Here is a 15,075-nt window from a genome sequence, read left to right on the forward strand (position 1 = left end):
TGGTAGATTGATAATTAATATATTTATAAATAAACTTAACAATATTTGTTAAAAGAAATTTCTCATACAAGTCAAATGTATATTAATGTATCAAAAATTTATAAAACAAAAAACAAATTATATTTTTCTCAGTGGGTTAATAACGGTATTTTTGATTTTCAGATACTTTTACTATATTCATTTTATTATATTCTATTCCACTATATATGAGTTACTAGATCTTACGGTTCGACCACAAGTTTGATTCGGATATGAAAACTCAATGAAAACATTGTACCGGACTGAAATAATAATAATAGAACAGCTTTTAAATATTTTAGATATATATTAATATATATAAATTCATTTAATATTTGAGTTTACGGTCAGCAAAAAATACCCGCGCTTAAGAAGCGCGGGTCAAAAAATCTAGTTCGGTTTAAATGTGTGTCCTTATTTCGATCCAACGAACGACCCATGTAACCTAGACGCTTGTCGTTTCCTTTAACATCATTCAAACTAATTTTTTTATTTTCTTGTTTTATAATAAAATTTTAGTTAACATTTATTTATAACAATATTATATTACTAATTACAAAATTAATTAATATGTTATTTCATAATAATATTTAAAAAATTTAGTAAGATTTTGTTAGATTCTTTGTTAACAGATTTGTTATAAGGAAAAAAGAAAACAAATTGGTTTATTATTAATGTAAATAATCAAATATATCATATTAACTAATTTTTAAGTGGTCCTATTATTACTTATTAATGGTATATAAAAAATATGATCCTAAATTAATAAATTAAATATATTTCACAAGTTTTATAATCAATATATTTATTTTTTTCATTTTCTAATTTAATCTTTTTTTGGTTATTCAACTTAATTAAAATCCTTTCATACATATGATAAAGACAAAAAAATAAACTCAAAATGTATACATATATGTAGTGTATAACTGTAATTCATGCGCTAGCGATCAAATCGGTTTAAATGCGTGTCTTTATTTCAATCCAACGAACGACCCATGTAACCTAGACGCTTGTCCTTTCCTTCAACATTCAAACTCTTTATTGAAACCTACCTTTTAATGAGACGACAACAAGAGCTAAATAGAAAGTTTCAACAAAAAATAGGAAACTATTTCATGACGACCCTTTCATGACGAAAGCAACATTTCAAGAAGACCCTTTTTGCAAAAATCCAATCATGGAGTTTTTCTAGTTACTATATATCTTACACACACATTCATACTATACCTACCTATTATATAATAGAGAGAGAAAGAAGAAGAGAAACACAGGAGAGACACGATCAAGAGCGTGTGCCTGTGAATATGGGTAGACCACCTTGTTGCGGGAAGATGGAGGTGAAGAAAGGACCATGGACTCCTGAAGAAGATATAATCTTGGTCTCTTATATCCAACAACATGGCCCTGGAAACTGGAGATCTGTTCCTTTAAACACCGGTCTTGTATTCTTCTCTTTTTCTTATGTATATCACATATATTTTTCTTCTCTTTAAACACCGGTCTTGATATATACATGTATATATGGTTTCAGGTTTGCTAAGGTGTAGCAAGAGTTGTAGACTTAGATGGACTAATTACCTTCGTCCTGGAATTAAACGAGGAAATTTTACTCAGCCTGAGGAGAAAACGATCATCCGCCTCCAAGCTCTTTTGGGGAATAGGTATTTAAAAATACTACCCTAGTTATCCTCCATTTATAGAAATTGTATATTTTATATATTAATCCAGTCACTTTTAGTCAGTTATCAACTCATGAAACTTAAAAGTAAATGGTTCTTGATCTTTATAAATAAGTTGTAAACTAATTTTATAGATGTTTAAAACTTTATATCTAAATGAAATGAGATTTCCAGTAATATATAAAGATTTCCAGTAATATATAATTATATGAGCTATATCATACACTGATTTCAAAGTAAAAGCTCATAAACTTAATAATATTTTTATTTCCTCTCCAATATCTTTGTTTGTTTGATCTATCGATTAGTGTTTTGTTTCTAGTTTTTTCTTGAGTTTAATTGGCTATCGTCTTTGAATATCAGATGGGCAGCCATAGCATCATATCTACCACAGAGAACCGACAATGATATCAAGAACTATTGGAACATTCATCTTAAAAAGAAACTCGAGTTGAAGGTTCAAAATGGTATCACCAACGAAGATAACACCGATATGACAGAGATTCCCTCTTGTAATATTCACAACAATAGCTGTAATAACAACAACAACAACAAAAGAGTCGTCAACAAAGGTCAATGGGAGAAAAAGCTTCAAACAGACATAAACATGGCCAAACAAGCCTTACTCCAAGCATTATCACTTGACCAACCATCTTCATCGATCCCTCCAGATCCCGACTCATCAAAAAGTCATCATTCTGCCACCTCTACTTATGCCTCAAGCACGGATAACATATTTAAGTTACTACAGAACTGGACAAGCTCATCTTCTTCAATCCCTAACACTTCATCACACTCCATGAACCGGGGCTTAACCACCGGTGAAGTAGGAGTTCTTGATCATCAGTCTTTGTTCTCATCGCACTCAGAATCTGGATCAGTTGATGGTAAGTTGAATTTGATGACGGAGACAAGTATGTTCAAAGATGGAAGCGAACCAAACGGTGACATTGAAGCAACTACCGATGCTGCTACTGATGATCATGGCTCCTTGTCTTTGATCGAGCAATGGTTATTTGATGAACAAGGTATATGTCAGTGTGATGACAATCAAGAAGATCTGATTGAGGTTTCTTTTGAAGGTATAGATAATGATAACAACGATCAAGATTTGTTCTAAGAACAAAAAAAAATGTACCAACTCCAAAATGAGGTTGCACTTTGTACCCACTTCGAACCTTGTCTGGGGGGGGGCGGGGAGGAAGGGTGGAGATTTATGTATCATAGGTTTACTGTCTTTTTATTTAGCTGGATTTTATTTTACCGTGTGGCTTGCTTGCTTGTTTTTTGTTTTCTGAACATTGTGTGGCTTGCTTGTTGTCAAGTAGATGAAGATAAAATTGTGAACTGTGTTCTACTTCTATATGTGCAGTTAAAATCTACTGCAATAAACTGAGCTCTTCTATATTTATATTTATATTTTTAAATATTTTTATTTCTTTTTGATACATCCCCTATATATTATTTGAGAAGCATTGAACATTTTTTTGTAATCATGTGTCATCACCAGAATAATTTTTAGAATCTTTAGAGAAATATGTTGGTCCATATAAATATATAATAAGCTTTTTATTAAATCATAATAAAAACATTATTAATGTGCTTCATTATTTCCTTAAATAAGATTATATAATTGCCTAATGTGGCTAAAGTATATATGACAATTAATGAATTTGAATAATAAAGATTTGATAAAAAAGTGTACATTATAATTATATTTGTTTAATTTTAAGCTATTAAAATAAATTAAACAATCATAGTAACCATATAATAAATTTTTTTTTTTGTCAGCAATCCATATAATAAAAATTTTAAAATCTATTTATATATTATATTTTGAATTTTTAAAAACGACTATAAATTACTAAAACTGTTAAAAGTTTCACATTCAAATTTTGTGATCTATGATTTAAAACTTTTGTTATGACATGATACAAATAATTAAAAAATAATATAATTTGAAAGTCTCATTTAATAAGTATCAAAAATAAAAGATATATAAATATATGTATCATTTTAAATTAAGCTATATGCCATATAAAAATACATAAATATCTTAATTTTGAAATTTACTTTGAAGATTTTTTTGATAAAAAAATTTGAAAAAATATTGACAACTTAAATTAATAAAATATTATAAATTACTTAAACCATTAATCCCACAGTGAAAATTTTGATATCACTAGTTTAGATTTTTTGCTATAACAAATACAAATGATAAAAAATAATATGAGCAAAAAGCATCATCTAATAAATATTAATATTAAAATATACCATATATATGTTACTATCATTTAAATTTAATTATATATCATATCAAATAGAAAAAAATATTTTTTTGATTTATAAAATTTATTTATATGTCCACGCCAATTTAATTATATAAATAGTAGATAATAAATTTTTAATTATTCAATATATATTTATTATTTCATAATATGCTATAAACATATTACTAGATTTTGACCCGCGCTTAAAAGCGCGGGTTATTTTTCAGTTGATAAAAGTATATGATATGAATTAGTATTTTAGTCTTGTTATACATTATTATGTTACAAAATTTTATTATATCAAAAAAATATTATTTTTATTTAGTTAGTTAATGTAATTATATTTTTAATCGTTTGATTACTTTTTTCAAAAAAATTATATGGATTGATAAGACTCAGTGCGTCTATTATTTTAAAATAAATTATTTTCAATTAGATGAGAATAATACTTTTATATCAAGTTTGGACCCGTCGTCGAACCAGTAAACATGATGACTTGTACAATCAAGTGTGACCCGGCATTTGGTTGACATGGTAGGAAAAAATTAATCTTCAATAATATTTTAAGAGATGAATGAAACTTCTAATATATTAATGTAATAAAAAATAATTTAACGTAAATATATATAATTTTGTTTTAACAAATGATTTAAAAAAGTTTTTTTATTAATTTGATTTTGTAAATATTTAGAATTATATAATGTTTAATGACATGATATAATATGGTGTATGATATATGCTTTCATTTTAATAATTGATATTTAAATATTATATATCCATCTTTGAGCATAATATATGATGTATATAACGTTATTGAATAACAACAATAACATTGGATGATAATAAGAAAAATAATTAGAGAAGTGTATCATACAAAATGAGAAATAATAATAGGATTTATTTAAAATATTTAAATTATTTATAGTTATTGTAGTTAATGGTAAGATAAAAAATAAAGAGTTTTATATAGATGTTATAAATTCTTTTATAAATATTTTTAAAAATATTTTTTTTAATAATATAATTTTCAATCGTATCTATAATATATTCTTATCAAAAATCATCATAACAATATATTTAGAATATATTGTTAAACTAAAGTACACAAAATAATCTCTAACAATATATTTAGAATAAATTGTAAAACTGTATGCAAAATAACTTCCTTTAAAATATAGTCAAAATTATTAGAAGTGTTAGTCAAGGAGAATCTATGATGTATAAGCTGTGTAAATAAATATTTCCGAAAGGTCAACATATTCATTTGAAAAACTACATTTCGATCAACGAAAAAATGATATGAAGCCTTTGGTCAAAAAATAAATGATAGTATGAAATGTCGCAAAGTTGGTGGCACCAAAGAACAATATAGTTTTGGTATTTAAATTTACCAGTCACGTTTTGGTTATAGATTCATGAGACATGTTTTGGTAAGATGATATTATAGTATAATGGAATATAATTTTTTGGTGTATCATAGTAAGTTGAGTAATAAATAATAGTATTGATTATTTTATAGTTAGAGAAATATAAGATAATTGATTATTGCATAATTAGAAAAATATAAATTGAGACCAAAAAAATAGTTAAGTCTAATGAAATGGTCCAACAACTTTTCATAGGTGGATTTTTTAAAACTCGTTCCCTTTTAATAGTATAGATATATAAAATAATATATATATATAATGTTCATTCTGCGCAAGGCGCAGATCTTAACCTAGTTATTTATTATTTTTGACGCAAGGTTTAAACACATTACTTTTTCCAGGATTGAAATTTGTAATCTAGCCATTTTTTATCAGCGTGACATAGTTATACACTTATGCTTATACACTTATCTATCTTATTAAAATACAAGTATCATCTATCTTATTAAAGTAGAAGTACCATTTAAATATGTTTGGAAACATTGATAGCAATGTATTAATTTAATATTTTATAGTTAACTTTCTAATTCTACGTAGACTATACAAATGGGTCTATATAAAAAACAAACATACAGGAATAGACCTTTAATTTTGTAATATCTTTAGACATATTTTTGTGTCGGTCCAATGCTAATCAAACAAGAAATATGACATACGTATAAAATGTAAACGTGAGATTAGAGATCAAACCAAGTCATACACACCCAAAACCATAACTGATCATAAGAATACCATTTCATACAAACCCAAAACCATATAAATTCACTAGAGTTATGTATAAACCACATATAGATGTTCAAAAAAAAAAACAGATATACGATACTAGAAACAGAATTACCCAACATACAAACCTTATTTTTTATGGACTATCAAACCGGTCATTGTTATATTGATTATTCAACTGATCAAATAATTTGAAATGCCATCGATTTTACCACTCATCTTAAAATTCTTACTACAATGTTTATGGCTCACAACATTGTACGGACGTCCATGTTACATGAAACAATGATGAAATACATAGTTTAAACAATAAACAAAAGTAGTTGATAGAATCGTTAAATTTTTCATTTTCTAAAGTTTATATATACTGTAAAACATGTACCCGTGCAGTCGTCTATTATTTAAATAATACCACAAAATTATCTTTTATTTAAATAATAATCATAATTAAAATCACAGTGGTCTTTTTCCAAAAAATTCGAGTGGTCAATTAGATGTTGTCAAAAGCAGCCAATATATAATTTTTAATTAACAGAGCCAAATCTTTTTTTTTCCATGCCATATATAGTTGCTTATCTATACTATTAAAATATAAGTCATGACTTCTTTTCGTGTATGATATATTAAATTTTACATAATTAATTATAATATCTTTATTTTAATTTGAAATATTAATAAATATCTTAAAGAAATGTCTAACAAAATCTTTCAAATATCTTTTAGAAACTTTTTAAAATATATTTTCGAAATTAGTTAATTAAAATTTTAATTATCACAAAGTATAATTAGAAACTAAATTTTAATTTAGTTTTGATTGTATAATTTTTTAATAATTATAAAAAAATAATTTTAATTATATTTTAATGATAATAACAGTTTTAAATTGATTTGATTTTCAAAACTAAATGGGAAAATTTACATTTACCACTTTCATGGTAACACTTTTCATCTTTACCACAACTAAAGAGACATTTTCAAAAATACATTCTTTATTAAGTGGCAAAAGACTCTTATATCTTTGTTATCTATATATATATATATATATATATATAAATCATTATATAAATAAAAAAATAAAAAAATGTTTTCGAATTATATTTTTTCAAATTCAAACTTTTTTATAGTTTTTTTTGATTATTTTTTTCCAATTTTTGTTATTGATTTTCAAAATTTAGTTTTAAAAATCGAAAATTATGTTTGAAACTATTTTTTACCTTTTTAAAGTATTTATTTATATATTTATTATAATCCTAAATTTTACATTCCAAAAACTCTACCCCACCCCTCAGCTCTAAATCCTAAGTCTATATTAGTTAACTCTAAGGGTATAAATGTCTTTTACCCTTCATTAAAAGTGATTGTAAATGTGATTACACTACAAAAAAAGATGTGAATTGTATCACTTAAATTGTATCACAAAATTAAATGATACAGTTTTCAATCATTTATTTGTAAATGATACAAAATATAGATAATTTAGTATCAGTTATAACAACTGATGTCATTTTTAACAAATTTAACATCACTTTGACTAACTGATATAATTCATCTTGATTAGCGTCACTTTAATAAAACTGATGCTAAATTATTAAGTTATATCATTTATATAAATGATGTAAATTTATTCTGGATTAAAATCATTTATGCAAATGTTACAAATTTTACATCAATTAAAAAGTGATCCTAATTATATTATTTTTTCGAAAAAATAATTATTAGTATTAACTTCAATTATAAGAAAATGATGTAATTATCTCTTTCTTTTACATCAATTAAATATAAATGATACTATTTTATCCTAATTTGTATCAGTTAAAATATTTGATATTAAAAAAACTAATTTTCATCACATATTTAAATATGGATATATAACTTTTTATCATAATTATATTTTATGTTGATATACTTTGATAAATATTTTATAGTAGAAAGATAATAAGAGATTTAAGTTGATATTTATCTTTAAGAAAGTATAGAATATACAACAAAAAAAAATTGGCGTTCTCTCCTAATCAGAAAAAGTTTGCTTCGTTACGTTAACGTCATTCACGATCACAGCATCATCACCTTCCATTAGCTTTTGAAAAAAAGTTTGAATTACAAAATAAAGTAAGTTTCTTGTAAATTTAATCAATCCTGTTTTTTTTTTCCTCTTGACAATTAAAAGAGTCTTAATATATATCTCTTTCTCTGGCAAAGATTGTTTTGTCTTTTGGTTTCAAAACTCAATAGTGAGCATCTCAGAAAATCAGACGTTGCATACAATTGAGGTAATTTATTTATATTGTTCTCCCATTACTTACTGATATGAAGTTTGTTGGGTTTTGAAGTTCAATTGTTTGTTGTGAATTTCTAAAAGTCCACTAATTGTGAAAGTCTGTTTTTTTCAGGTTCTAATGGATAAATCATGGGTAAACAAACCACGTTTATCGCAAGATTACAGATTAGGAGTGAAAATTTTCTTGGATTTTGCATTTGGTAAATCTAATGCACCCATGGTAAAATGTCCATGTACTTGTTGTTCTCTAGCCAAATCTAAGACAAGGGAAGATATCGAAGGTGATTTGATTTGTCATGGCTTTTTAAGTTCTTACACGAGTTGGATAGTACACGGAGAAGATATGTGTGTCACGGAAAATGCAAGAGTACCTTCTGATAGTGCTCATGTTGAACTAGATTCAACTTTCAACCTCTTGGATGATATTTTTCCAGATATTAGTGCAAATATGAATGAGGAACATGAAGAAGGGTCGCCTGGGCAACCTATGGACACTGATAGACCATCAGCTTCAAGTTGAAATTCTAAAAAAGGAGAAGGTTTTGATGAGATGTTTGCTGACTACAATCAAGAGCTATATCCTGGATGCGATAAATTCACGAAGTTGTCCTTTATACTGAAGTTATACCATATAAAATGTATGTGTGGCATTAGTGACAAGGGGATATCCATGGTGCTTGATTTGATGAAAGAAGCATTTTCACATGCCAAATTGCCAGATTCATTTAATGACATGAAAAAGGTTATTCGCAAATTAGGAATGACTTATGAGTCAATTCATGCATGTCCAAACGATTGTATGTTATATTGGGAAGCTGATGCAGAAAGGGAAGTTTGTAAAGTCTGTGAGGCCTCTCGTTGGAAAGATACAAAGAGCACAGAAGTATCTGGATCAGGAAAAAAGAAGAAGAGATCTCCTGCAAAAATTTTGCGTTACTTTCCCCTGAAGCCACGGTTACAGCGTTTATTTATGTCATCAAAAACTGCTGCCCACATGAGATGGCATGGATCTGCTGCTAACAATGATGGTAAACTACGACATCCAAGAGACGGAAGGGCTTGGAAGGAGTTTGATAAGAAATATCCTGACTTTGCATCTGATCCAAGAAATGTCAGACTAGGGTTGGCGACTGATGGTTTTAACCCATTTGGTACAATGAGTAGTAGTTATAGCATCTGGCCAGTGATATTATTTCCTTATAACTTTCCACCGTGGATGTCAATGAAGCAGACGTCAATGATTCTCTCGATGGTTATCCCCGGAAAACACATGCCTGGTAATGATATTGATGTTTACTTGCAGCCACTTATCAAAGATCTGAGAGCTATGGTCTGATGGTATTAAAACGCTAGATGCTTCCACAAAACAAACATTTGACATGCGAGCAGCCATCATGTGGACAGTAAGCGATTTTCCGGGTTTAGGAAATTTGTCGGGTTTGAATACGTATACAGCATCAGCTTGCCCAACCTGTAACTTTGATGGAATCGGACAACGTTTACGACATGGAAAAAAAATTGTTTTATTGGTCATCGTCGTTTTCTTCCTCTAGATCATGGCTTTCGGCAGAATCGAGCAGATTTTGATGGAAAATTAGAAACCAGATCTCCACCAGCCAAATTGACAGGTTCCACAATTATTCATCAATTAGAGCAAGTTAATGTTACTCTTGGTAAAAAAGATAAGTCTGTGGTAGGTGGAAGAAAGAGAGACAGAAGTGATGCCGGAGGATCTAGTACTCAGCAGTGGAAGAAAAAAAGCATATTTTTTGAGCTGCCTTATTGGGAATTTACAATGTTGCGACATAACTTGGATGTCATGCATATAGAGAAGAATGTGTTTGATAATTTAGTCTACACATTGTTGGATGACAAAACAAAATCGAAAGATAATCTGAATGCCAGAAAAGATCTTCGTGAGCTAAATATACGTTCTGACTTGTGGCCTGATGATAATGAAAAATATCAAGCTGCATGTTTTTCTCTTAACAATCATGGGAAAGACATTTTCTTAAGTGTCTTAAAGAATGTTAAACTGCCAGATGGTTATGCTTCTAACTTGTCAAGTTGTGTTGATGTTAACAGTCGAAAGCTATCAGGTTTAAAAAGCCACGACTGTCACGTGATAATGAGAGATTTATTATCAGTCGCAATTCGGAATCTGCTCCCTACAGATGTGTCATCAGCCATTGTCGAGCTTTGCCAATTTTTTATAGATATATCTGCAAAAGTTCTTGATATAGATGAGCTTGATAAATTACAAGATGTTTTTATATAAACTGGCCACCTCTAATAAAATTGTTCTAATTAGGGTTCCTAAATACTAAATCCACGTTCTCTAGGGAAAACTTCCCGCAACCTATCTCTGCGAGTTAACATCGGTGAATTTCATTGGGTAAAGGTGATGTATCTCTCTAATTCTATTTTTTTGGTATTGTATTGTATTCTTCACTTTAAATAATGAGAAGGAGATCGTTGATTCATAGATTTGTTGATTTCAATTATTTTAGATCATGGATTACATGGACTCAGAAACACAAGAACCAGATGATTTACCATATCTGGAAACAGAGTACGACATGCCTCCTCCACTTGCTGCCGAATACAAAAGTTTCAAATGGAAAATAGAAGTTATAGGTAATATAACTAAAAACTATTTCTTTCATTTACTTGAAATTTATTTTCTTAAAACTGTTTATTTTCTTAAAACTGTTATGTTATTTAGTCATCAAATATTTTAAGTGTGTAGAGAAAGTTAAATTGAAATTCAGAGAACATATTATTAAACGTAGTCACTACGGCACCGTCATTTCTGTGGGCAAGGAAGATTCAGTTATAGTTAATTTATTTGCTATACCGTATTAACTTAGTTTATCAAGAGAGCTAATGTTTATTCTCCACAATGTCTTGTCTAGATAATCAGCTTTTTTTGTTGCAATGCTAGAATTATTTATATATGCTCCGTTCATAAAAAAATAGATACTTCATGCTAATTTAGCCTATTATATAACACATATTTTGTTTTTATTAACAAGATACTGCTGGGAAAATCGAAGGCAAAATGATAACATCTAAAGAAGTTTGGAAAATTCAAAATAGCAAAGTGATTGTTCATTTTGACGAAGTTAGTGGCCAGCCAATCGGAGAGTCGGGAGGTCTACTAGGGTCATGGTTAGGTCAACTAAGCAATGATGTGAATTTGCTACCCATTAACTACAGTGACTGGAGAATGGTTAATCCTCACATAAAAAATAAAGTCTGGGAAGTAATACAGGTAATACATAACATTTAATCTCTTTATAAATTTTTAACTTTGAGATGTAAGATAATATATTCGTATGATGAACATGGTTTGGTTTTTTATTATTATTTCAGTCCAAATTCTGGTTTGATGATCCAGCGACGAGAAAAGTGTTTGTGATGAGTGCATTAGGTAGCAGATGCAAAGATGTCAAACTACGTCTTTGGAAAGAATACAAGCGAGACAGTCTAAGTGAGACATTGCTCAATCGACCAGAAAATGTTCATGAAAATCAATGGGGTCATTTCGTTCACATGAGATTCAAAATCGACCAGAAAATGTTCCTGAAAATCAATGTGGTTTAGGAAAAACTTACGACGTTGTTGGGCCAAAAGTCACATGTGACAAACAATGCTATTGCTAGTTTGGATGATGAATATGCACAAGTTTTTGGTCCAGAGCGTCCAGGACGAGTACGGTGTGTTGGTCGTGGACCTACACCTTCAAAATTAGTGAACCATTCACCTGTTACGAGACAAGAGATAGAGAATTCAGAAATGGTTATTGACCTGAAGTCACAAGTGAAAGAATTATCAGATCAAGTCAAGGGAATGACTACATTCATCCAACAAGTAATTGGTACTTCAACTGGTGAACAGGTAATAATATATTTTATAAGTTAATTGTATTTTTATACTTTTGATATATGTAAACTAATATATGCTGAACTAATTATTTAGGCAAGAGTATGGGCTTCAAGTTTTGCTGTAGCTTTTGCTAACATACCAAACCCAGCTTTTGCCAACGTACCATCTCCACCAAATCCAAATCAGGTAAATTATAATTAATTTTAGTTTTATAATAAATAATTATTCAAAATATTAACTGATTTGTTGTATAATTCTATTTCAGGAACGGAGTGATGATGCTGTTAGAGACTAAGACTCAGACGTTGGAAGCAATGGCAGTGATCTTCATCAACATTAGTTTAATAATATTTTCAGTAACTTTCAGTTTATTTTATTTTTATGAATTTGCATGATGGATTAGTTGATTTGATTTCTAATACTTTATTTATTATCTAAATCAGGTTTTATTCATTTAATTAATTTTCCTGCATTTTTATATATATTTTAAATCATAAAAATGTAAATAAAAATAATATTTGTATCATTTATATATAAGTGAAATATATTAAAATCATTTATGAAAACTGATATAGATTTAGCATCAATTATATACAAATGATGATAGAAATTTAAATCACTAAATTGTAAATGATACAATTATAAAAATCACTTCTTAAAATTGATATAAATTTAACATCAATACGTAAAATGATAATAATACTTTAAATCACTTGCTTTAAATGATATAATTATTAAAATCACTTTAAAAAAATGATTTAAGGTTAACATCAATTGTTTAAAATGATATATTATTTAAAATCGCTTGTTATAAATGATACAATTACTAATATCATTTCTAAGAATTGATGTTACAGTTACATCAGTTTATAATAAATGATTTAACAATTCAAATCAGTTTTTCTAATTGACACTAATACTAAAATCATTTCGCATAACTGATCTTAAAGTTAACATCATTTTCTTACAAATGATACATTTTAAAATCATTTAAAATAATTGATGTAAATATATAATTTTATTGCATCAGTTTTGATTAAAATAATGTAAATTATTTGCATCACCACTTTCAGAGTCATTTATTTAACTGATGTAAAAGTTTTTTACATCATTTATAACTAATGCAAATATATAAAATAAATGATGTAAACTAGTCTTTTTTTTTGTAGTGTTAGTGTAAACATGAAAAGTGGTACTATGAATGTGGTATTTGTGGTAATTTCCCAAACTAAATTTAAGAAATATTTTAAAATATGTTTTTTAAAATAAATATTCATTTCTGTTTCTAATTTAAAAAGTAAAAATATTTTATATATTTAGCACATAAATTATGACTTATTTCATGGAAAAAGGGTTTTTAATTCCTCAAGTGTTTTAAATTAGCACTTTTAATACTCAACTACAACTTATGCAAATTTATTCCTGAAGTCATTATTAATTATGCAAAATTAGACTTTAATAAATCAGACGTTAACTCATCGTTAGAGGTGTTAATTATAATTAAAAGAAAAAAGAAAAAAGGGAACATGGCTTTTGCTTTCAAAACTCAAGAACCCTAAAATTGATTTTCTCAGAGCAATTTGGAATCAGTGTGGTGAAAACGTTTTTCGGAAACCCTAGTGGAAAACGGAATAAACTTCCAGTTCAGAGGGCACCACCTCTTTATGTCGAGCTCACAATTCCTAATTCGACAGAGGTTGAAAGGTAACCACTTAAGCTATGTTGTATCATGTCTGAGTGCAGTAAATTTTTTTGTTTGATTTAAGTACGTTAATTTTTGTTATAGGCCTGTTATTGTTGAAGAAAGAGTAACTAATATTGTTGAAAAAGAAGAAGAGATTCATAACGAAGAGGTGATTGCAGAGTCGGATTCTTCTTCATCTGTTGAGGGAGATGATTGTGAGGTTATAGTTGAAGATAGGGATGGATATAAGGAGAATGAGTTATTCGAAGCAGAGGTCAGAGAGACTGACTTGTCTTCTCACTTTGAAGCTGCTGCACAAGAATATGGAAGTGATTTGTATGATGCTAACGATGATAGTGGCGATGATATTTGGGACGATGATTTTATTCAGTGATGATCGTGATGCGGAAGAAGAAGGTAGGCAATTTAACTACGGGCCTGATGACATTCTTGCGATAGGAAAGACTTTTAACACTGTTGAGGAGTTCAAGTACACTGTTCTCAAGTACTCTTTGAAGACACAATATGATATTAAGTTCTACAAGTCTCCATCTGATCGGCTTGGTGCCCACTGTACACAACATGTAGAAGAAAAGTGTCATTGGAGGGTCTATTGTTCCTTTGAGAGAGGCAGAAACAAGTTAATGGTGAAAGTGTATAATGACAGTCATATTTGTGTAAGATCCGGTTACACAAAGTTTTTTAAGAGTGGAACAATTGGGCATCTTTTTGAGGAGAGGCTTAGAATTAATCCTAAAATTAAGTCACAGGAGATGGTGGACGAGATAAAGAGGGAGTACAATATGATTGTCTCACCCGAACAATGTCGAAGAGCTAAATCAGTGCTTTTAGCGAGAAGAAAGGATGGACATGAAGCTCACTTTGCTCGGCTATGGGATTACCAAGAAGAGGTTCTTAAATCAAATGTGGGATCAACAATGGAGGTTGTGACAATCCCAGGACCAGTGCCAGGAAGCATGCAAAGATTTTACCGTCTTTATGTTTGCTTTGAAGCCTTGAATACTTCTTAGAGGCAGTCATGTAGGCCGATTATTGGATTAGATGCTGCTTTTATGAAATGGGATATAAAAGGGCAAATGCTAGCTGC

At 28.7% G+C, this 15,075-nt stretch overlaps 2 protein-coding genes across 2 annotated transcripts; both read left to right on the plus strand.

Moving 5' to 3' along the window:
• The first annotated feature begins 1,135 nt into the window (after positions 1-1,135).
• LOC106379478 (transcription factor MYB96-like) lies at positions 1,136-3,124 on the plus strand. The gene is made up of 3 exons (XM_013819419.3): positions 1,136-1,455; positions 1,550-1,679; positions 2,061-3,124. Exons 1-3 carry the CDS (start codon positions 1,323-1,325, stop codon positions 2,815-2,817), a joined length of 1,020 nt encoding a protein of 339 aa, XP_013674873.1. The 5' UTR covers positions 1,136-1,322; the 3' UTR covers positions 2,818-3,124.
• Positions 3,125-10,796: 7,672 nt separating this feature from the next.
• LOC106369597 lies at positions 10,797-12,578 on the plus strand. The gene is made up of 6 exons (XM_048752354.1): positions 10,797-11,032; positions 11,431-11,669; positions 11,771-11,976; positions 12,061-12,295; positions 12,377-12,469; positions 12,549-12,578. Exons 1-6 carry the CDS (start codon positions 10,909-10,911, stop codon positions 12,576-12,578), a joined length of 927 nt encoding a protein of 308 aa, XP_048608311.1. The 5' UTR covers positions 10,797-10,908.
• Positions 12,579-15,075: the final 2,497 nt, after the last annotated feature.

This window comes from Brassica napus, chromosome A2 (genome assembly GCF_020379485.1).
Source record: "Brassica napus cultivar Da-Ae chromosome A2, Da-Ae, whole genome shotgun sequence".
In the NCBI taxonomy this organism is placed as follows: domain Eukaryota; kingdom Viridiplantae; phylum Streptophyta; class Magnoliopsida; order Brassicales; family Brassicaceae; genus Brassica; species Brassica napus.